The sequence below is a fragment of the Centroberyx gerrardi genome, chromosome 4 (assembly GCF_048128805.1).
Source record: "Centroberyx gerrardi isolate f3 chromosome 4, fCenGer3.hap1.cur.20231027, whole genome shotgun sequence".
Taxonomy (NCBI): Eukaryota; Metazoa; Chordata; class Actinopteri; order Beryciformes; family Berycidae; genus Centroberyx; species Centroberyx gerrardi.
The window spans coordinates 7,670,436-7,684,549 of NC_136000.1; the positions used below are offsets into that span (position 1 = coordinate 7,670,436).

At 44.9% G+C, this 14,114-nt stretch overlaps 1 protein-coding gene across 1 annotated transcript in view; it reads right to left on the reverse strand.

Annotated features, from left to right (window-relative positions):
* Positions 1-1,580: 1,580 nt before the first annotated feature.
* The window catches only part of LOC139929429 (unconventional myosin-IXAa-like), a 144,134-nt gene continuing 131,600 nt past the window's right edge, over positions 1,581-14,114 (reverse strand). Inside the window, exons 28-44 of the mRNA XM_078283250.1 lie at positions 13,467-13,567; positions 13,074-13,309; positions 12,129-12,245; positions 11,468-11,656; positions 10,942-10,989; positions 10,564-10,675; positions 9,539-9,600; positions 8,610-8,802; positions 8,299-8,427; positions 8,020-8,125; positions 7,761-7,892; positions 6,911-7,034; positions 5,579-5,632; positions 3,661-3,757; positions 3,483-3,588; positions 2,655-2,797; positions 1,581-2,107 (exon numbers count right to left, since the gene is read on the reverse strand). Coding sequence (XP_078139376.1) covers positions 1,725-2,107; positions 2,655-2,797; positions 3,483-3,588; positions 3,661-3,757; positions 5,579-5,632; positions 6,911-7,034; positions 7,761-7,892; positions 8,020-8,125; positions 8,299-8,427; positions 8,610-8,802; positions 9,539-9,600; positions 10,564-10,675; positions 10,942-10,989; positions 11,468-11,656; positions 12,129-12,245; positions 13,074-13,309; positions 13,467-13,567 — 2,332 coding nt within the window. The 3' untranslated portion in view covers positions 1,581-1,724. The remainder of the gene's footprint in view (positions 2,108-2,654; positions 2,798-3,482; positions 3,589-3,660; positions 3,758-5,578; positions 5,633-6,910; positions 7,035-7,760; positions 7,893-8,019; positions 8,126-8,298; positions 8,428-8,609; positions 8,803-9,538; positions 9,601-10,563; positions 10,676-10,941; positions 10,990-11,467; positions 11,657-12,128; positions 12,246-13,073; positions 13,310-13,466; positions 13,568-14,114) is intronic.

Consider the following 14,114-nt stretch of genomic DNA (forward strand, 5'->3'; position numbering starts at 1 on the left):
TCCCCCACCCCACCCCAAACTGAATAGGAGCAGTGGGTCACCCTGCCTTAAGGAGCTGCGAACCCACCTAAAACAAATTCAGTGGAGAGTTTTAGTGTCCCATGATGGTCTAAATGCTGTTTCAGAGGCTTTTACACCCTGATGAGAGCAATATTCTGGAGGGAAACACTGGTGTGTGTGTGTGTGTGTGTGTGTGTGTATTCTCCTACGATCAGAGCAGACTACACATGCACAAAGTGGGAGTTGAAACAGTGGCAGGAATCAAGTCACTCACACACACACACACACACACACACACACAAACACACACACACTTGCACATGCGCACACATGGAAAAAATGGCTTTCATTTCAACAAAAATAAACCACTACCATGGAGGTAATGACAATATTGACAACAAAAACATGACATCTTTGATATCAATAACGACAGCGACACCTATAATACAGCAATAATATAAAAACAAAAAAAATTCAAGTCCTGACTCGGTAACACTGATGTTTGTGAATAAAATAAAACGGAAGAAAAAGAAAGGCTTGCTGGGAAGGGGGACGCAGGCTGGGAAAGGCATATACAATACACTTATGGCTGAGAGACGTTTGACACCTGATGTCAAGTATGCGTGACAACGGACAAAGCACTGTGAGCGCGGAGCAACAACTTCTCCTTCGTAATCACTATTATTTTTCACGAGTATATCCTGGCGCCGGCTGACGGCACCCATGTGGCTCTGGTCATGTGTAAAAAGAAAACAAAATAGTAACATAAAAACCAGCACACAAACAAAAGCAGAACCTGAATTCCAGACACTTCACTTAGCAAAATACTCCTGACGAAAAAGACAGAACAGGAGAGAGAGAGAGAGAGAGAGAGAGAGAGAGACTAATATCAACATTGGACGACCCAGGAGCAGCACTGGAGTTTCTTCCTATGTACACTTTTTTCCTCTGTAACATAATAATAATAACAATAATAATAATAATAATAATAGCATGTTACATATATTCATAACATATTCCTGTACAGTCTCTTTAAACGGACATGGGGAAAAAGTGTGATGGAGAAGCATGCAGCCTCTTGGCTGGTCTGCCCTGTGTAAACGTGAAAAGCAGAGTTAGCTTGGCGCTGCTTGCAGACAAAATGTCCGCCAGTCCGGTCAGTATGGCTCCATTTCTTCTGGGTGGCTTTAACCACCTGCCCGCATGCTAAAAAACAAAAAGGGGGCACTATAGATTTGGCTTTGCAGGTCCGGACGTTATCCCTCTCTGACGACCCTTCCTTCCCTTCTTCTCCCTCCCGGCCGACCCCTGGTGCTCCAGCAGGGGTCAAGCAGCGTCCAGTTCAGAGGGCAAGGGTCAACAAGATGGCCGACCGTGTCTTTATCCTACCTAGTTCACTTTGTTACTCCGCTCCAGCCTTCTGCTGTTCACATTAGTCCTCAGTCTTCCTCTTTTTAAATCACCTGTCGTTCTGTCCCTCCATTTATTTCTGTTACTTCCATTCATCTTTTCTCTTCTCCTCTCCCCACAGCTGTTAGCAGTCCTGTGACTGGCGGGGGGAGGAGGGGGGGGGTCAGTGAGGAGGGGCGGCAGGCGGCGCCGGGCGCTAACCTCGCCCCGCGACCAGCCTCGTTCGACCCCGGACTCTCCCTCCTCCCCTTCGCGCGCGCCCCTCCCTCGCCGGGACGGGCGGCGGCTGGCGTTCACCCCGTCCCTCCTCCGCTTCACACCATGAACTCGTTGCTGCCGTACAGAACCAGCTGCTGTGGCGCCGAGCTGAAGTCCGGCTCCCTCCGGTCCGAGGGCTCGCGGGGCGAGCTGCGGCTCAGCCGGAGCCTGTGGCGGCTTTTACCGGCTTTGTGGCCCCCCTCCGCCTCCGCCAGCGGGGCTCCCAGGCCGCAGGAGGTGAGCAGGGGCCCCGAGGAGGAGGAGCGGAAACGGTAGTGGGGGGACGGAGAGCCGGAGGCGTTGGAGGAGAGAGAGGAGGAGGGGTGGTAGGAGGAGGAGACGGTGGAGGTGGAGTCGGCCGAGTCCTGCGAGTCGGGCTGGCGGCGCAGCGCTCGCCGACCCTTGGCCTCTGACTTCCTGGAGCGGTAGGTTCCTCGCTCTGCTGAGAGGAAGAGCGTCAGTGGCAGAGAGGGACAGAAAGAAACAACCATGCTGAAAAACACAGAATACAACTTTTGTTATTTGTTTTCACCCTCCATTTTTATGACTGCCTTGTTTCTGTTTCTTTTTTTATTGCTCCTGCTGTTGATTTTATATGTTTTTCATCCTATCCTTTGTAAAGCACTTTGTAACTGTGTTTTGAAAAGTGCTATATGAATAAAGATTATTATAATTATTACTATTGTTATATTGGTTACTTTGCCATCTGTTACTGTAATCAGTAAGAGCTCCAGCAGCCAGGGTGCTGCAGTAGTTACAGATCTTTCTTTCTTGCACCTGATAACTGTGAGCCGTGATGCACTTGACGACGTTTACTGTGATTCTGGGTACTTTAGTGCTCCTTCTTTCCTACTGCATAATCACAGTAAAGAGCGACACTCATGTATTCTTGCTTCGTACATAACTGACGTGAGAGGCAGTTATTTGACTTGTTCACACACACACACACACACACACAGACACACTCAATCTCTCACAGCACTTACCAGCGGGGTCGGAGGTGGCTCCTTCCGTCTCCATGGTGATGTTCTCTGAGCTGTCTGCTGTGCCGATGGAGGCTTCAGACTCAGGAGTCTCATCGTCTGACGCCCGCGGCTCCAAGATCAGCATCTCATACGTCAGCTCCTCCCTGCCGACACACACACACACACACACACACACACACACACACACACACACACACACACACCAGTTATGAAAATCAAACGAAAGGTCACAAGCCTGGTGTGAGGCGTTTTGTTTATCATTTACAATTTAAATTTTAGGCATTTACCTGATGCTCTTATCATAAGCAACAGTATGATAAGCTTCAAATCCTAGGGCACCAACATTACAAGCAGTCACTAGTAAAGGAGTGCTAAAGTCAAAGCGATGGCGCCCTGACAATAGATGTTACAAATATTCCTGTGTCCCTAGTGTGATCATGTATGACAGACAGATGCTAGGTAAAGCAATAAAAGCCAAGGAGAAAAGACAGATAGGTATTCAATCCTACAAAGGGATGACGGGTGACGTCAGAAAAAATATTGTTTTATTTGTGGCCTGACTGAGTAAAGCGTGTGCACAAGTTACTAACCCATGGCCACGATTTAAAAAAAACATCTTCTGATGGTGGAGATTGAGAGATTACAATTCATTCATTTTCATTTTTTACCTTGGACATTTAGGCTACTCCTACATGAAATTGTACATGCTCTACTAAAACCTGCACACTAGGCTGTGCATGGCCATGCTTTACATATATTGTGCACACGCTCGTGCACACGCTTCACTCAGTTGTGGCCTTGTAGCGTTCAATCAGAAAGACGTCATACTTCTCTTTCTGCAGACTCTCGATCTGCTCGGTGAGGACCCGCTCCTCCTGCTGCATGGCCAGCTGCTGCTGCTCGCTAAGCCCCGCCTCCGCTGCATCCTCTCCTCCTCCTCCTCCTCCTCCTCCTCCACTTCCTACACTTCCTCCACCTCCTCCTCCACCTCCTCCACTTCCTCCACCTCCTCCTGCACTCTCTCCATCCACCACTGGGGGCGTCCTGGGGCTGAGAGGCGGCGAGGGGGTGTGGGTGCTGCTTCGCCGAACACGGCCTTTGCTCTGTGAGATCACACACACACACACACACACACACACACACACACACACACACCAGAGAAGGTAATGTTAGTAAGGCAGAGGCTGAACCAGAAGCCATCATTCAGTTTATTGTTGACAGTAACAGTGATGGAGCACAGACAGGAGACTTGCCATAGATATGGTTGGATGTTTTGACCACATACTGACCATACATGGATGTTTTGACCACATGACTTCATGACACCACTGCTAAGAAACCAGGAAGTGTGCAGAGTAGCACCACACATAAACACACACACACACACCTTTAAATGCACAGACACTATTTTTCACACAAACTCACACATAGGTATGCATTACCTTCAGTTTAGCTGTGTTAGGCTGCATGTTAATAATTTGTAAAGCGGAAACAGAAAGCAAAGCGGTCAGTCGTGTCAGTGGAACGAGAGTCGGACTGTTGCTTTTTCGCAGCGCACGCCACAAACATAAACAACAACGAAAGACAAACAAAAATGCTGCTCTTCTGCCAGTAGAAGGCCTGTCTCCACCCTGTAGAAATGCTACGTTCCTTCCTCCCTCGTTGAAGTTGGGCACATTGCATTCTTAATTTTAGTCAGTTATAATACAGGGAAATGTTTACTACATTTGCCCCACGGTGACTCTAAAAATTGTTTGGTAGTGTTGTTAGCATTTCTCATGTAAAACTGTGGGTATTGCTAGCCACAACCTAGGTGAAGGATTAATTGCAGTCACAAAACTCTGAGCAGCCACAGCTGGCGCCGTTACAGAGCTAACTACGTGCAAACAAGACAGATATCTGCAAAAGAGCATCAAAGTGTGGGTGTACGTCCACTCAGTAAACCTAATGGTCTGATGAGGTAGATTTGTTTCCATATTTAGGTTGACACAGTAAACTGTTTTGTATTTAGGATTGAGTTGTAGCTTGAGAAGAATCAACTCAGTTAACCTAAATTTGTTTGGCTGTTTTTTGGCTATATTAGCGAGCTATCTATCCCCCAAGGGGGTCATCCCTATGTTCCCTCATTAATTTTTTTCCCCATCCAAATTAGGTCCCATGTTCCCTCAGCATCAGAGGGTTAGGGTTAGGGGGCGAAAGGGGCGAAAACATTACCTCATTGGCGGAGGTACTGATCTGAGGGAACATAGGGCTGAGGGAACATAGGGCTGAGGGAACATAGACACGCTCCCCCACCAAGATAATTTAGCAAAGCAATTAATGTTAATGGTAACATGTAACATACTAGCCACTACTAGTCATGTGCAAATCAGATGTGTTAGCAAGACAGTTGGCAGACCAGATGCTGTACTTAGTGAACTAACAAGCTGACATTATCTAAACACAAAATTAATCAGATGTATCAATGACAAAACGATCAGTTCCAGTACAATACAGAAATTAACCATGTCTATTTCATACTCTTGAGATGGTGGAGTCGTAAATTGAGAAATTAAATCAGCTATTCTCAGCCTCAGGACCTCCAACATGGCCGCAACCTCCTTTATTTCCATAGGCTGCATTACATCAGCTGTGAGAAACGCTAGCAGCACCACGAAGCTGCTTTTGGAGTAACTGGAGATGTAAAACTACAAACTGATGTACAAATGCAGCAGTGACAAAGAGTAAGACACAAACAGAACGTCGGACACCTGGAAGAGAATCAGCTTACAGACTGACAGACGCACTGTGATTGGACACGGACTGTACAGACAGTATGGGTGGGCGGAGCAGGTAGACGAGCTGACTGACAGCGCTATAGACAAATGGGCTGAAGGACAGGACTGGTGGTGGGCGGGCACATGGAGTGGGAGGGGCATACATACCGGGGTGGCAGTGCGGGTTATGCTCATAAACCTAACGGCAATTAGTACGGGTTTCTGGAAGGGAAGGGTGGGGGGGAAGGAAGGAAGGAAGGACAGATTAGGGTTAGGGGGGGTGACAGAAAATTTAAGATACAACTGGTCGCTAGAGGAATTCAGGAGGCTTGGGAATCACAAACAGAGACTGTAAGGAGCAAGTTTCTGTGTTTATGTTCCTTAGAGACTGTAGTATTTTCATTAGGTCCTTGTTGAAGTGCCTGTCTGAAATGCCTCGGGTAGTGACCGTTATTGAAGTCACTGCTCTTGCTGCGGCTATTTTTTTTAAGATTGCTTTTTTCCATGTCACAGTTCTCCACAATTCAAGCTGCTTGTGGAAGATTTTCGCTAGCTAGTAAAAAAAACTAGCAAATTTCTAATTCAGCTGGTTCCTGATGAAGAAGAGTCACTTTATAGCATCAGATTGTTTGATTTAGGTTTTGTGTATTGTTTTGTTGGACTTTTTTTTTGTTGGACTGTAACATATAGGACTGAGCTACTGGATTATTGATGATTTGAGTTTTCACTTTCCTTTTCTCTGTTGTCTGGTCCGTTTTGTTTGAGCTTCCATCCTTTTCATTTTCATTTTATACATGGATGTTGGTTTTATTTGAGTACAAGAAACAAGAAAGCATCTGCTGTGACAAAAATACAGCAGATACTGTTGATGAGAAGATGCAAAGGAACAACACAGAGAAATGAACTCCTGCCATGGCCTTGGGGAAGCCATGCCAGCCTCTCATGGAGCCGATCACTGCTGTGTCGCCATTCAAACGATGGGTGAGAGGAACGGGGGAATTACAGTTTGGAACGAGCAGAAAAACATCCACCTCTACCACAAGCAATGACAGTAAGGATTATGCATCCAAATACCTGTATGTGAATAAGTAGTATGTAACTCAGTGTCAAATCTGATGCATCTTATGATGTGTTATACGTTAATGTTAAATCTAGTGTTAAAAATATAGAAAATAAAATCAACATATTTGTGACTTTATCAACAGCACAACCCTATCTATCTATCTATCTATCTATCTATCTATCTATCTATCTATCCATCTATCCATCCATCCATCCATCCATTATTATTACTACTACTACTGCTACTACTGTCTACTATCTACAGTACAACTCACACACTTAGCCCTAGGAACTTAATGGATCTGATAGGTAAAAGCAATATGCTCAGTGGCAACTCATCAGCTGTTACCACAAAAATATCCCAACAGGGCTATTACTACATTGCTTCCCTTGAATAACCCCCTCCAGAAGTATCCAGAGGTTGTGCCTGGGTCTTACCATGGACCTCCTGATGTGAGTCAGTCTGCTCTTGGCTTTGCTCTCTGCGAACTCCAGACTGCTGATGTCCTTCAGACGAGCCTTGTACTTGCTCATCTGCTCGTTGATGATCAGCTCCACGCACCTATGGAGGAGAGACACGTTTAGCACGGAGTAGAATAGAATAGAATATGATGAAGTGATAGAAGTGGTTTAGCAAAGGACAGTAAGACAGAGGAGCAGGGTCCGAAAGTAACACTCAAGAGCCGAATGCCGGTAAAATCTGTCTTCGGAGGATAAATCAGTAAGAGTCACCCGCCACACTGGCCGGTAACTTTTTGAGACAGTAACATTTGAACGCATTGGTCTTTGGTCTTTGCCTGTTCTCAGACTTTGCCCCTGCTGATCGTACACTCTCTCTGACAGTCAGCCAATCAAATCAAAGCAATAGAAGGGCTCTGTATCAAACAGGCTCCTGATTGGCTGCCTGTTACGCTGCTCTACACAAAGAGCTAAACTTCTGTTTCTCTGCCGCCTGGATGGTTAACTAGACTAACGTCAGTAGAAAATGAACATTATTCCAATGTGGCGACACACAGCAGGTGTGAGGCCACCACAAAGAAAAAAAAAAAATAAAAGATTGTATAAGTGAGTGAGCAAGTTTTATATGAAACCTCTAAATCTGCTCTTGTCTCTTTATTGGATGTTTCACACAGTACCTGATTCCATACACTGAAATCTAATTAATTAATTAATTGTTTTGTCCAGTAAAAATGACTCTTGGCAGTTTTTTTTTAGTGTACCAGCCCTTGGCAGGTGAGCTATGAAGTTAAATTCGGACGCTGCAGAGGGTTGAGCAGGTTGGACGTACGCGGTGGTCTTGCTGATGTCCTGGACGCTCTGCAGCGGGTCGATGGAGTCGGGGCAGCGCAGGATGCAGGGAGCGAACACTATGGCCAGGGCGTTGGCCGACATCCTGTTCGTCTCCTCCTGCAGGGCGATCCTGCAACACACACACCATATGATCCTGTTACATCCTGAGGGCCTCAGTTTGATGCTCACACTGAGGGAGTCTGCACTACTTCCAAGAGCGGGCTGCACAGATACATTGCTCGTATCCCATCACTGACCTGACCAGATGGAAGATGAGGCGCTCCAGTGTGCTGAGGTGGGTCCTGCTGAGCTGGTCGATCACTGAATACACTCCTCGGATCACCTCCCGCTTGTCCGGTTGACCTGAACCCCCCCAAACACAACACACACACCATCTATCCAACCATATAGTTCGGTATTCATGTGTCATTTCAGTTTGAGGAAAATTCAAGCAACAATGAAATTTAATCTCAGCCTCAGGAACATCAGGACTTAATTCTGACAAATGGCGCTACAGATGGTGACTAAGTGCTCACCCATGGCCCTGAGGAACTCCTCGTACAGTTCAAAGGTCATCAGAGGGCTGGGCAGGTCGCGGAGCCACTGTTTGAGCACGCTGGCGATGACGTGGATGTTGTAGTCGTCCAGGTTCACACTGTTCACATCTGCAACGGAGAGATAGGTTCAGGTGAATCTATTGAACAAATACAACTGAGACACAATGGAGTTCCAGTAATAATACATAAGCTGCATATAATTAGAGCGGCTTGAGGCAGATTTAAATTAAAAACTGTAGGCTTTCAAGTGTCTAAAGAGTTATACAGTTTCATTCCCAATTCAGTCCCACCTGTGTCCAGCCCCTGGCGGAGTTCTTTGATCTTATTGGTGGAGCCGGACTTCCTGTAGATGCCCTCGGTGTAGAGGCCGTGCATCTCGATGTAGTTGATGAGTTTCTCCACCAGGTGGGGCACCGTGCGCTCCTCGCTGGTCAGACGGGACAGCTCCACGCCAAACTGCCTGGACGACAGCTCCGGATCGTACTGAACGGGAAGGACATGGACACGCACACACACACACGCACACACACACACACACACACAGACACATGAACATGCACGTCACATTAAAAAACAAGTCAAAATGATCAACAAATACAGCAGAGATGAAGAGCAAATGATACAATGGTAACGTAACTGATGAGTGTTATGAGAGCGATTTCTCATGAATGCCTTTAACTTGAAGGCCTAATCCCTGATGTAAACAAACTAAAAGCCACAGAAAGTCAAACCAAGGAAATGAGGAAATTGTTTATTTTTGAATTACTTACTTTGAATTTCTTTATTTTTGAATTTACTCTTGTTATAAACAGTGAAATTACCTGGCAGCCAAATCAGACTTTTTTTTGCCAAGTGTTTTGAAGTTCTGTTATTTTTGTAAGTTTCGGTAAGCTCTAGCCTTTCTGGAGAATTTCCACATATGCCCATAGCAGAGATACACTTGAAAAAATGAATCATTGCAGGTCTGGATGGAACAAATAATGCCAAAACTTGTCAGGAAGGCAATCATTTTTACTCCTTTATGACATTCTAGTTACAAAGTAAGTAAACCCGACAGACAAAAATCGAATTATTGTGTAAAATAGTGATTAAACTGTTCCCTATGTTGTGTAGTCGATCCATTTTTGCCCATTTCTAATCTATATTTCATCACTGTTATGTTGCTACAGTATTTGGAAACGTCAAACCTTAAGAAAACGACAGAAAAAGCCCCTCCTACCTTCTTACTGCACTTGGTGGTCATCTTGGAGCAGCACTTCCTGTGGCAGGCGTAGCGACACACTACAGACAGCAAAACAACAACAAATCAGACCGACGGCACTTCTACAACCTCCTTCCACACAACCGAAAACAGCAGCTACAGTCGGTCCACAGCCTCCAACACGCAGGCAGGTAAATGTGGAGCAGGCAGAGTGTTTGGAGGGAATGTCCGACCTCACAGCCGCCATCAGAAAGTGCAGATGGAGCTCGTAACCAGATAGAAGATAGATTTATGAGAGGAACGGGAGATTTAATCGAGTTTTTGTGACACTTAGGGAGGCAGGGCGTGTGTGTGTGAGTTTGGTGTGTGAGAGTGTGTGTGTGAAAAGAGCAGGAGGGGGTGTAATGTACTGTGTGGGTGGAAATAAAAACTACACATGGGCATGAGTGCCTGTGGGTAAGTGAGTTAGGGGAACATTAGGAACTAGTGGTGTGGTATATGTGTGTGTGTGTGTGTGTTTCATATATTGGGCAGCCTTGGACATTTTTACAGACTTGCTTTTAGAGCCTGACATATCGCAGATGGACAGTATGGCAGAGATTATGCTTTGTGGATCCTTAAATGCCATTAAGCCATGTTAAACCCAGGGTTCCCACCTATTCCATGACTTTTCATGACTAAGTCGGAGCGCTTCCATGACCTGAAAATTAGATTTCTGTCCCGATTTGTTAATGTTGTTTTCCTAAAGGGGTTAACATCTAACCTAATCTGGATTCCACTACAGTTGAAAGCAGCAATCTAATGCGATGAATGCATGAAACAACACGTGAAATACATTCTGGTGTATTCCTGTAAAATTCCCTGATGTTTCATGACTTCCCCAGAGAATTATTCAAATTCCCTGACTGGAATATTCTTCTCAAAACTCTGTAAACATCTGTAATATCAGAATTTTATGTATATTACTATTTCAATTCTTAGACTCAATTAATTTAAAACGGATATGTGTTGAGTGAGTGAGTGTGCACATGTCTGATCCTCACGTTTGCAGACACAGGCTCGGTCCATCATCCAGATGAGGGAGGAGCAGTATTCGCAGTAGGTGGGGATGCTGTACTGGGTGGACTTGAAGATGTGGCCGTTGTGTTCCTCCACCTGCAGGGGGCAGCAGAGGCAGCGCTCAGCTCAGCACAAACATATTACATTCAACAGAGTTTATTCCTTTTATTCTGAATACTGCCTGGGCTTCTTGTTTACTCAAGTGTTCCAAAATGTCCTGTTCCTTGTGTGAAAGTGTGTGTGTGCGTGTGAAAGTGTGTGTGTGTGTGTGTGTAACAGTAGTAATGTTAGAGGTAGTGTAGGAGCACTTAAAGTGTTCCTTGCATTACAGCTTCAGGATAGGTTGAAGAAAAATGACTCACAATGTCAGTTTCCTTTTTCCTCCTCTTCTTGCGTTCAGGTTTAGGAGCCTGAGAAGTCACACAGAGCAAAATATGTTACTTTGTGATTTTCGTGTGATTTTCATTTGATTGACTTTTGTCAATCCTGCACATGTAAAGAAATAATAATAATAATAGACATTGGCTGTATTAGAAAGTGCTTCACAGTCCGGAAAGTTTCAAGTGTACACATTAAAACCTCAGTAAAACAGTAAAACAGGAGATGCTGCGAGGCTTTCAATTTTTCTACTTTTTTGTGCTTACAGAAATGAAACAATATGAAAAAATAAAAGACCTTCTAATTAAAAAAAAACAAACTACTAATGGATTATAATGGCTGAAAAACTAACATGTTAAGTTAGTTACCAAAAAAAAAAAATCAGAGTACTGTAATGCATTACAAAGTACAGAGTAATGCGTTACCCCTAACACTGATTGCAGGCATGTTAAAGTGAACTTTCGGTGGCACTACGGCTGCTCACGCCTCGCCCGGCCGGCGGAGTCTTACCCGGCCGATGGTTCCCTCCATGGGCTTGTACTCCGTCATGAACTCGTCCAGGAAGACCTTGAAGGTGTTGACCCACACCTTGACAGGCGACTCGCTCCAGTCCCGCTGCTCCAGACGCATCGTCTTCTCCAGGATGTGCTCGAACAGGGCGTACAGGTCCTTGTAACGGATACTCTTCCCATCATCCATCTGGAGGGGGGGGGGGGGGACAAGACAGGACAGGACAGGAGAGGAGAGGAGAGGAGAGGAGAGGAGAGGAGAGAGACTCTACATGAAACTCTACATGAAAACCAACAAAACATCAGTTAACAATATTTGTCATTGACTATTAAGGGTTAAAATATTCATACTTGGGCCAAATAGCATTTGCAAATCTGTTCATCATGGTTTATTTTAGTCGTCTTAGGTGCCAGATGGGTGGGTTTGCCTCATTGGACAACACAGTACATGCCAGAAAGTTTAGACAATCACAGGAAAATATTTAAAAGACAATTTAGTATACTTTTCTGTGATTGACAACTTCCCTGTTTTTCTTATCTCAGCTGCCCCGATGTAAACCCCACCCATGTGGCGCTGCAAGCAGGTGAAAACAAACACTGTGAGAAAAGAAGAAGAAGTGCAATAAGTTTTTGAGCCAAGTGTGAAGTAGAGCAGCACTCACAGCCAGGGCGGTGGAGTAGGAGTTGAAGATGTTGATCCTGAACTCCCTCAGGGCTTTTTTGAAGACGACGTCCACCATGGTGTCCTTCTTACCGTCCTCAGACTCCAGGTCCCCGATCTGGAAGGAGAGACGCTTTTTAAAAAAACAGGCAAACAACTGGGGAGATGTGTGGATGGTGCAGAGATAACACCGGGAAATTGCTGAAGCATGCATTCTCAGCAACTCTTCCCTGAATAAACTGAGATGCGGTGTAGAGTGTGTGTGTGTGTGTGTGTGTGTTTAAGAGAGAGAAAGAGGGACAGTAGCCATGGAAGCCTTGCTGGGAAATGGAAGTATGGTTGTCTCAGCATTATCCATTAATCTGTGTGTGTGTGTGTGTGTGTGTGTGTGTGTGTGTAGTAGTAGTAGTAGTAGTAGTAGTAGTAGTAGTAGTAGTAGTAGTAGGACTAATAGTGGAAACAGTACTTAATGTTTGCAAAGTGTGAAAACACCTTAAATCAGACAATATACAAAGCCTAAAGCCCAGTCAGGACACTATTCACACAGACAGAACCGAACAGAGTCTGCAAAATTCATCAAGTTAAATTCAAGAGTTTTTAAGAGCTATTTAATGTCCGAATGAAATATAAGACCGATTTCACAACAGAGATAAATGAAGTGTAGACAAGTGTAGAGTTATCAGAATATAGATCTGGATGACTGAGCTGATTTCTCACTGAAAAAACAGACACAAAGAAACTGCAGTTCAACTTAAACTACTTTAACTGTATTCAAGACCTTTTAAGGAATTGGGTTTAGATATTATGACATTTTAAGACTTTTTCAGGACCTGCACTCTAAGAGAATGGGGCCAGGTAAAACTCATTATATTAAGTGTGTATGTATGTGTGTGTGTGTGTGTGTGTGTGTGTGTGTGTGTGTAGAAGCAGAGGTTGGCGCTCCGACCTTCTTCATGAGGAAGTCGTTCATGCTGCGGTAGTCGTGGGCGGAGGTGAGGATGTGCAGCGCGTCGTTCTGCCACTGGGCCGGTTCCAGAGCGATGCTGCTGATCTTCAGGCTGCGCCGCCTCCTCATCTTCGGAGACAGCTCCTTGTTCTCCTTACTCTCCCTGGCCCCCCGCGGAGCCGCCGCCGCCGCCGCCGCCGCCGCCAGGTCCGGACTGTGAGGAGGAGACGGGCCATCTGGGAGGAGGGAGGAGGGAGCGAAGAGGGGAGGAGGGAGATGGAGAAGGATGGAGGTAGAGAGAAAACAATTCATTCTGATGCTACAGAGGAAAAATATAATACAAAAATATCCAAAACTCTGCATCTGCATATTTGTGTCTTTGTGTCTTTTTACCTTGTGCGTCTCCAGACTCGCTCCTGCTGGCCTGCTTGTCTCTTGACAGTTTTTTCTCGCCGTGCTTCGACTTGCTCCAGAATCTCATCTTCCCTCTCATCCTGCTGAATCACACACACACACACACACACACACACACACACACACACACACACACACACACACAACTCTGCATCAACCTACAAATCACAAATCTCCAACAGCATTTTGATAATTTTGCAAATATATAATATAAGTCAGATGTCCACCATTGAAAAAACTACTCTTATAAAGAGTGGCAATTTAAATTTAAAGCATATTATGTGCGGTCAATTGTTTAGGTCCCAAAAATACATAACTATAACATAAACATATTCCAAAAAAACTAAGGTATACAAAGTCAGTTGACATTTTTATTAGGTAAAAAGTTTGCCACACAGAATCCATCTTTTATGAAACATATCTCATGTCTTTTATAATCATCTGAGCAAAAAAAAGTAGCATAATTGCAAGTCATTTTCCTATGAAGCACACTTCTCAGCTCATCATATAAAGGACGATACAAGAATTTATTTTTTTTTCATTTTTATGCTTCTCCCAAACCACATCCAGTGACAGACATATTCTGGTCTGCTCTGCTGAACCTTCCTGATTTCTACAGCTGACAGT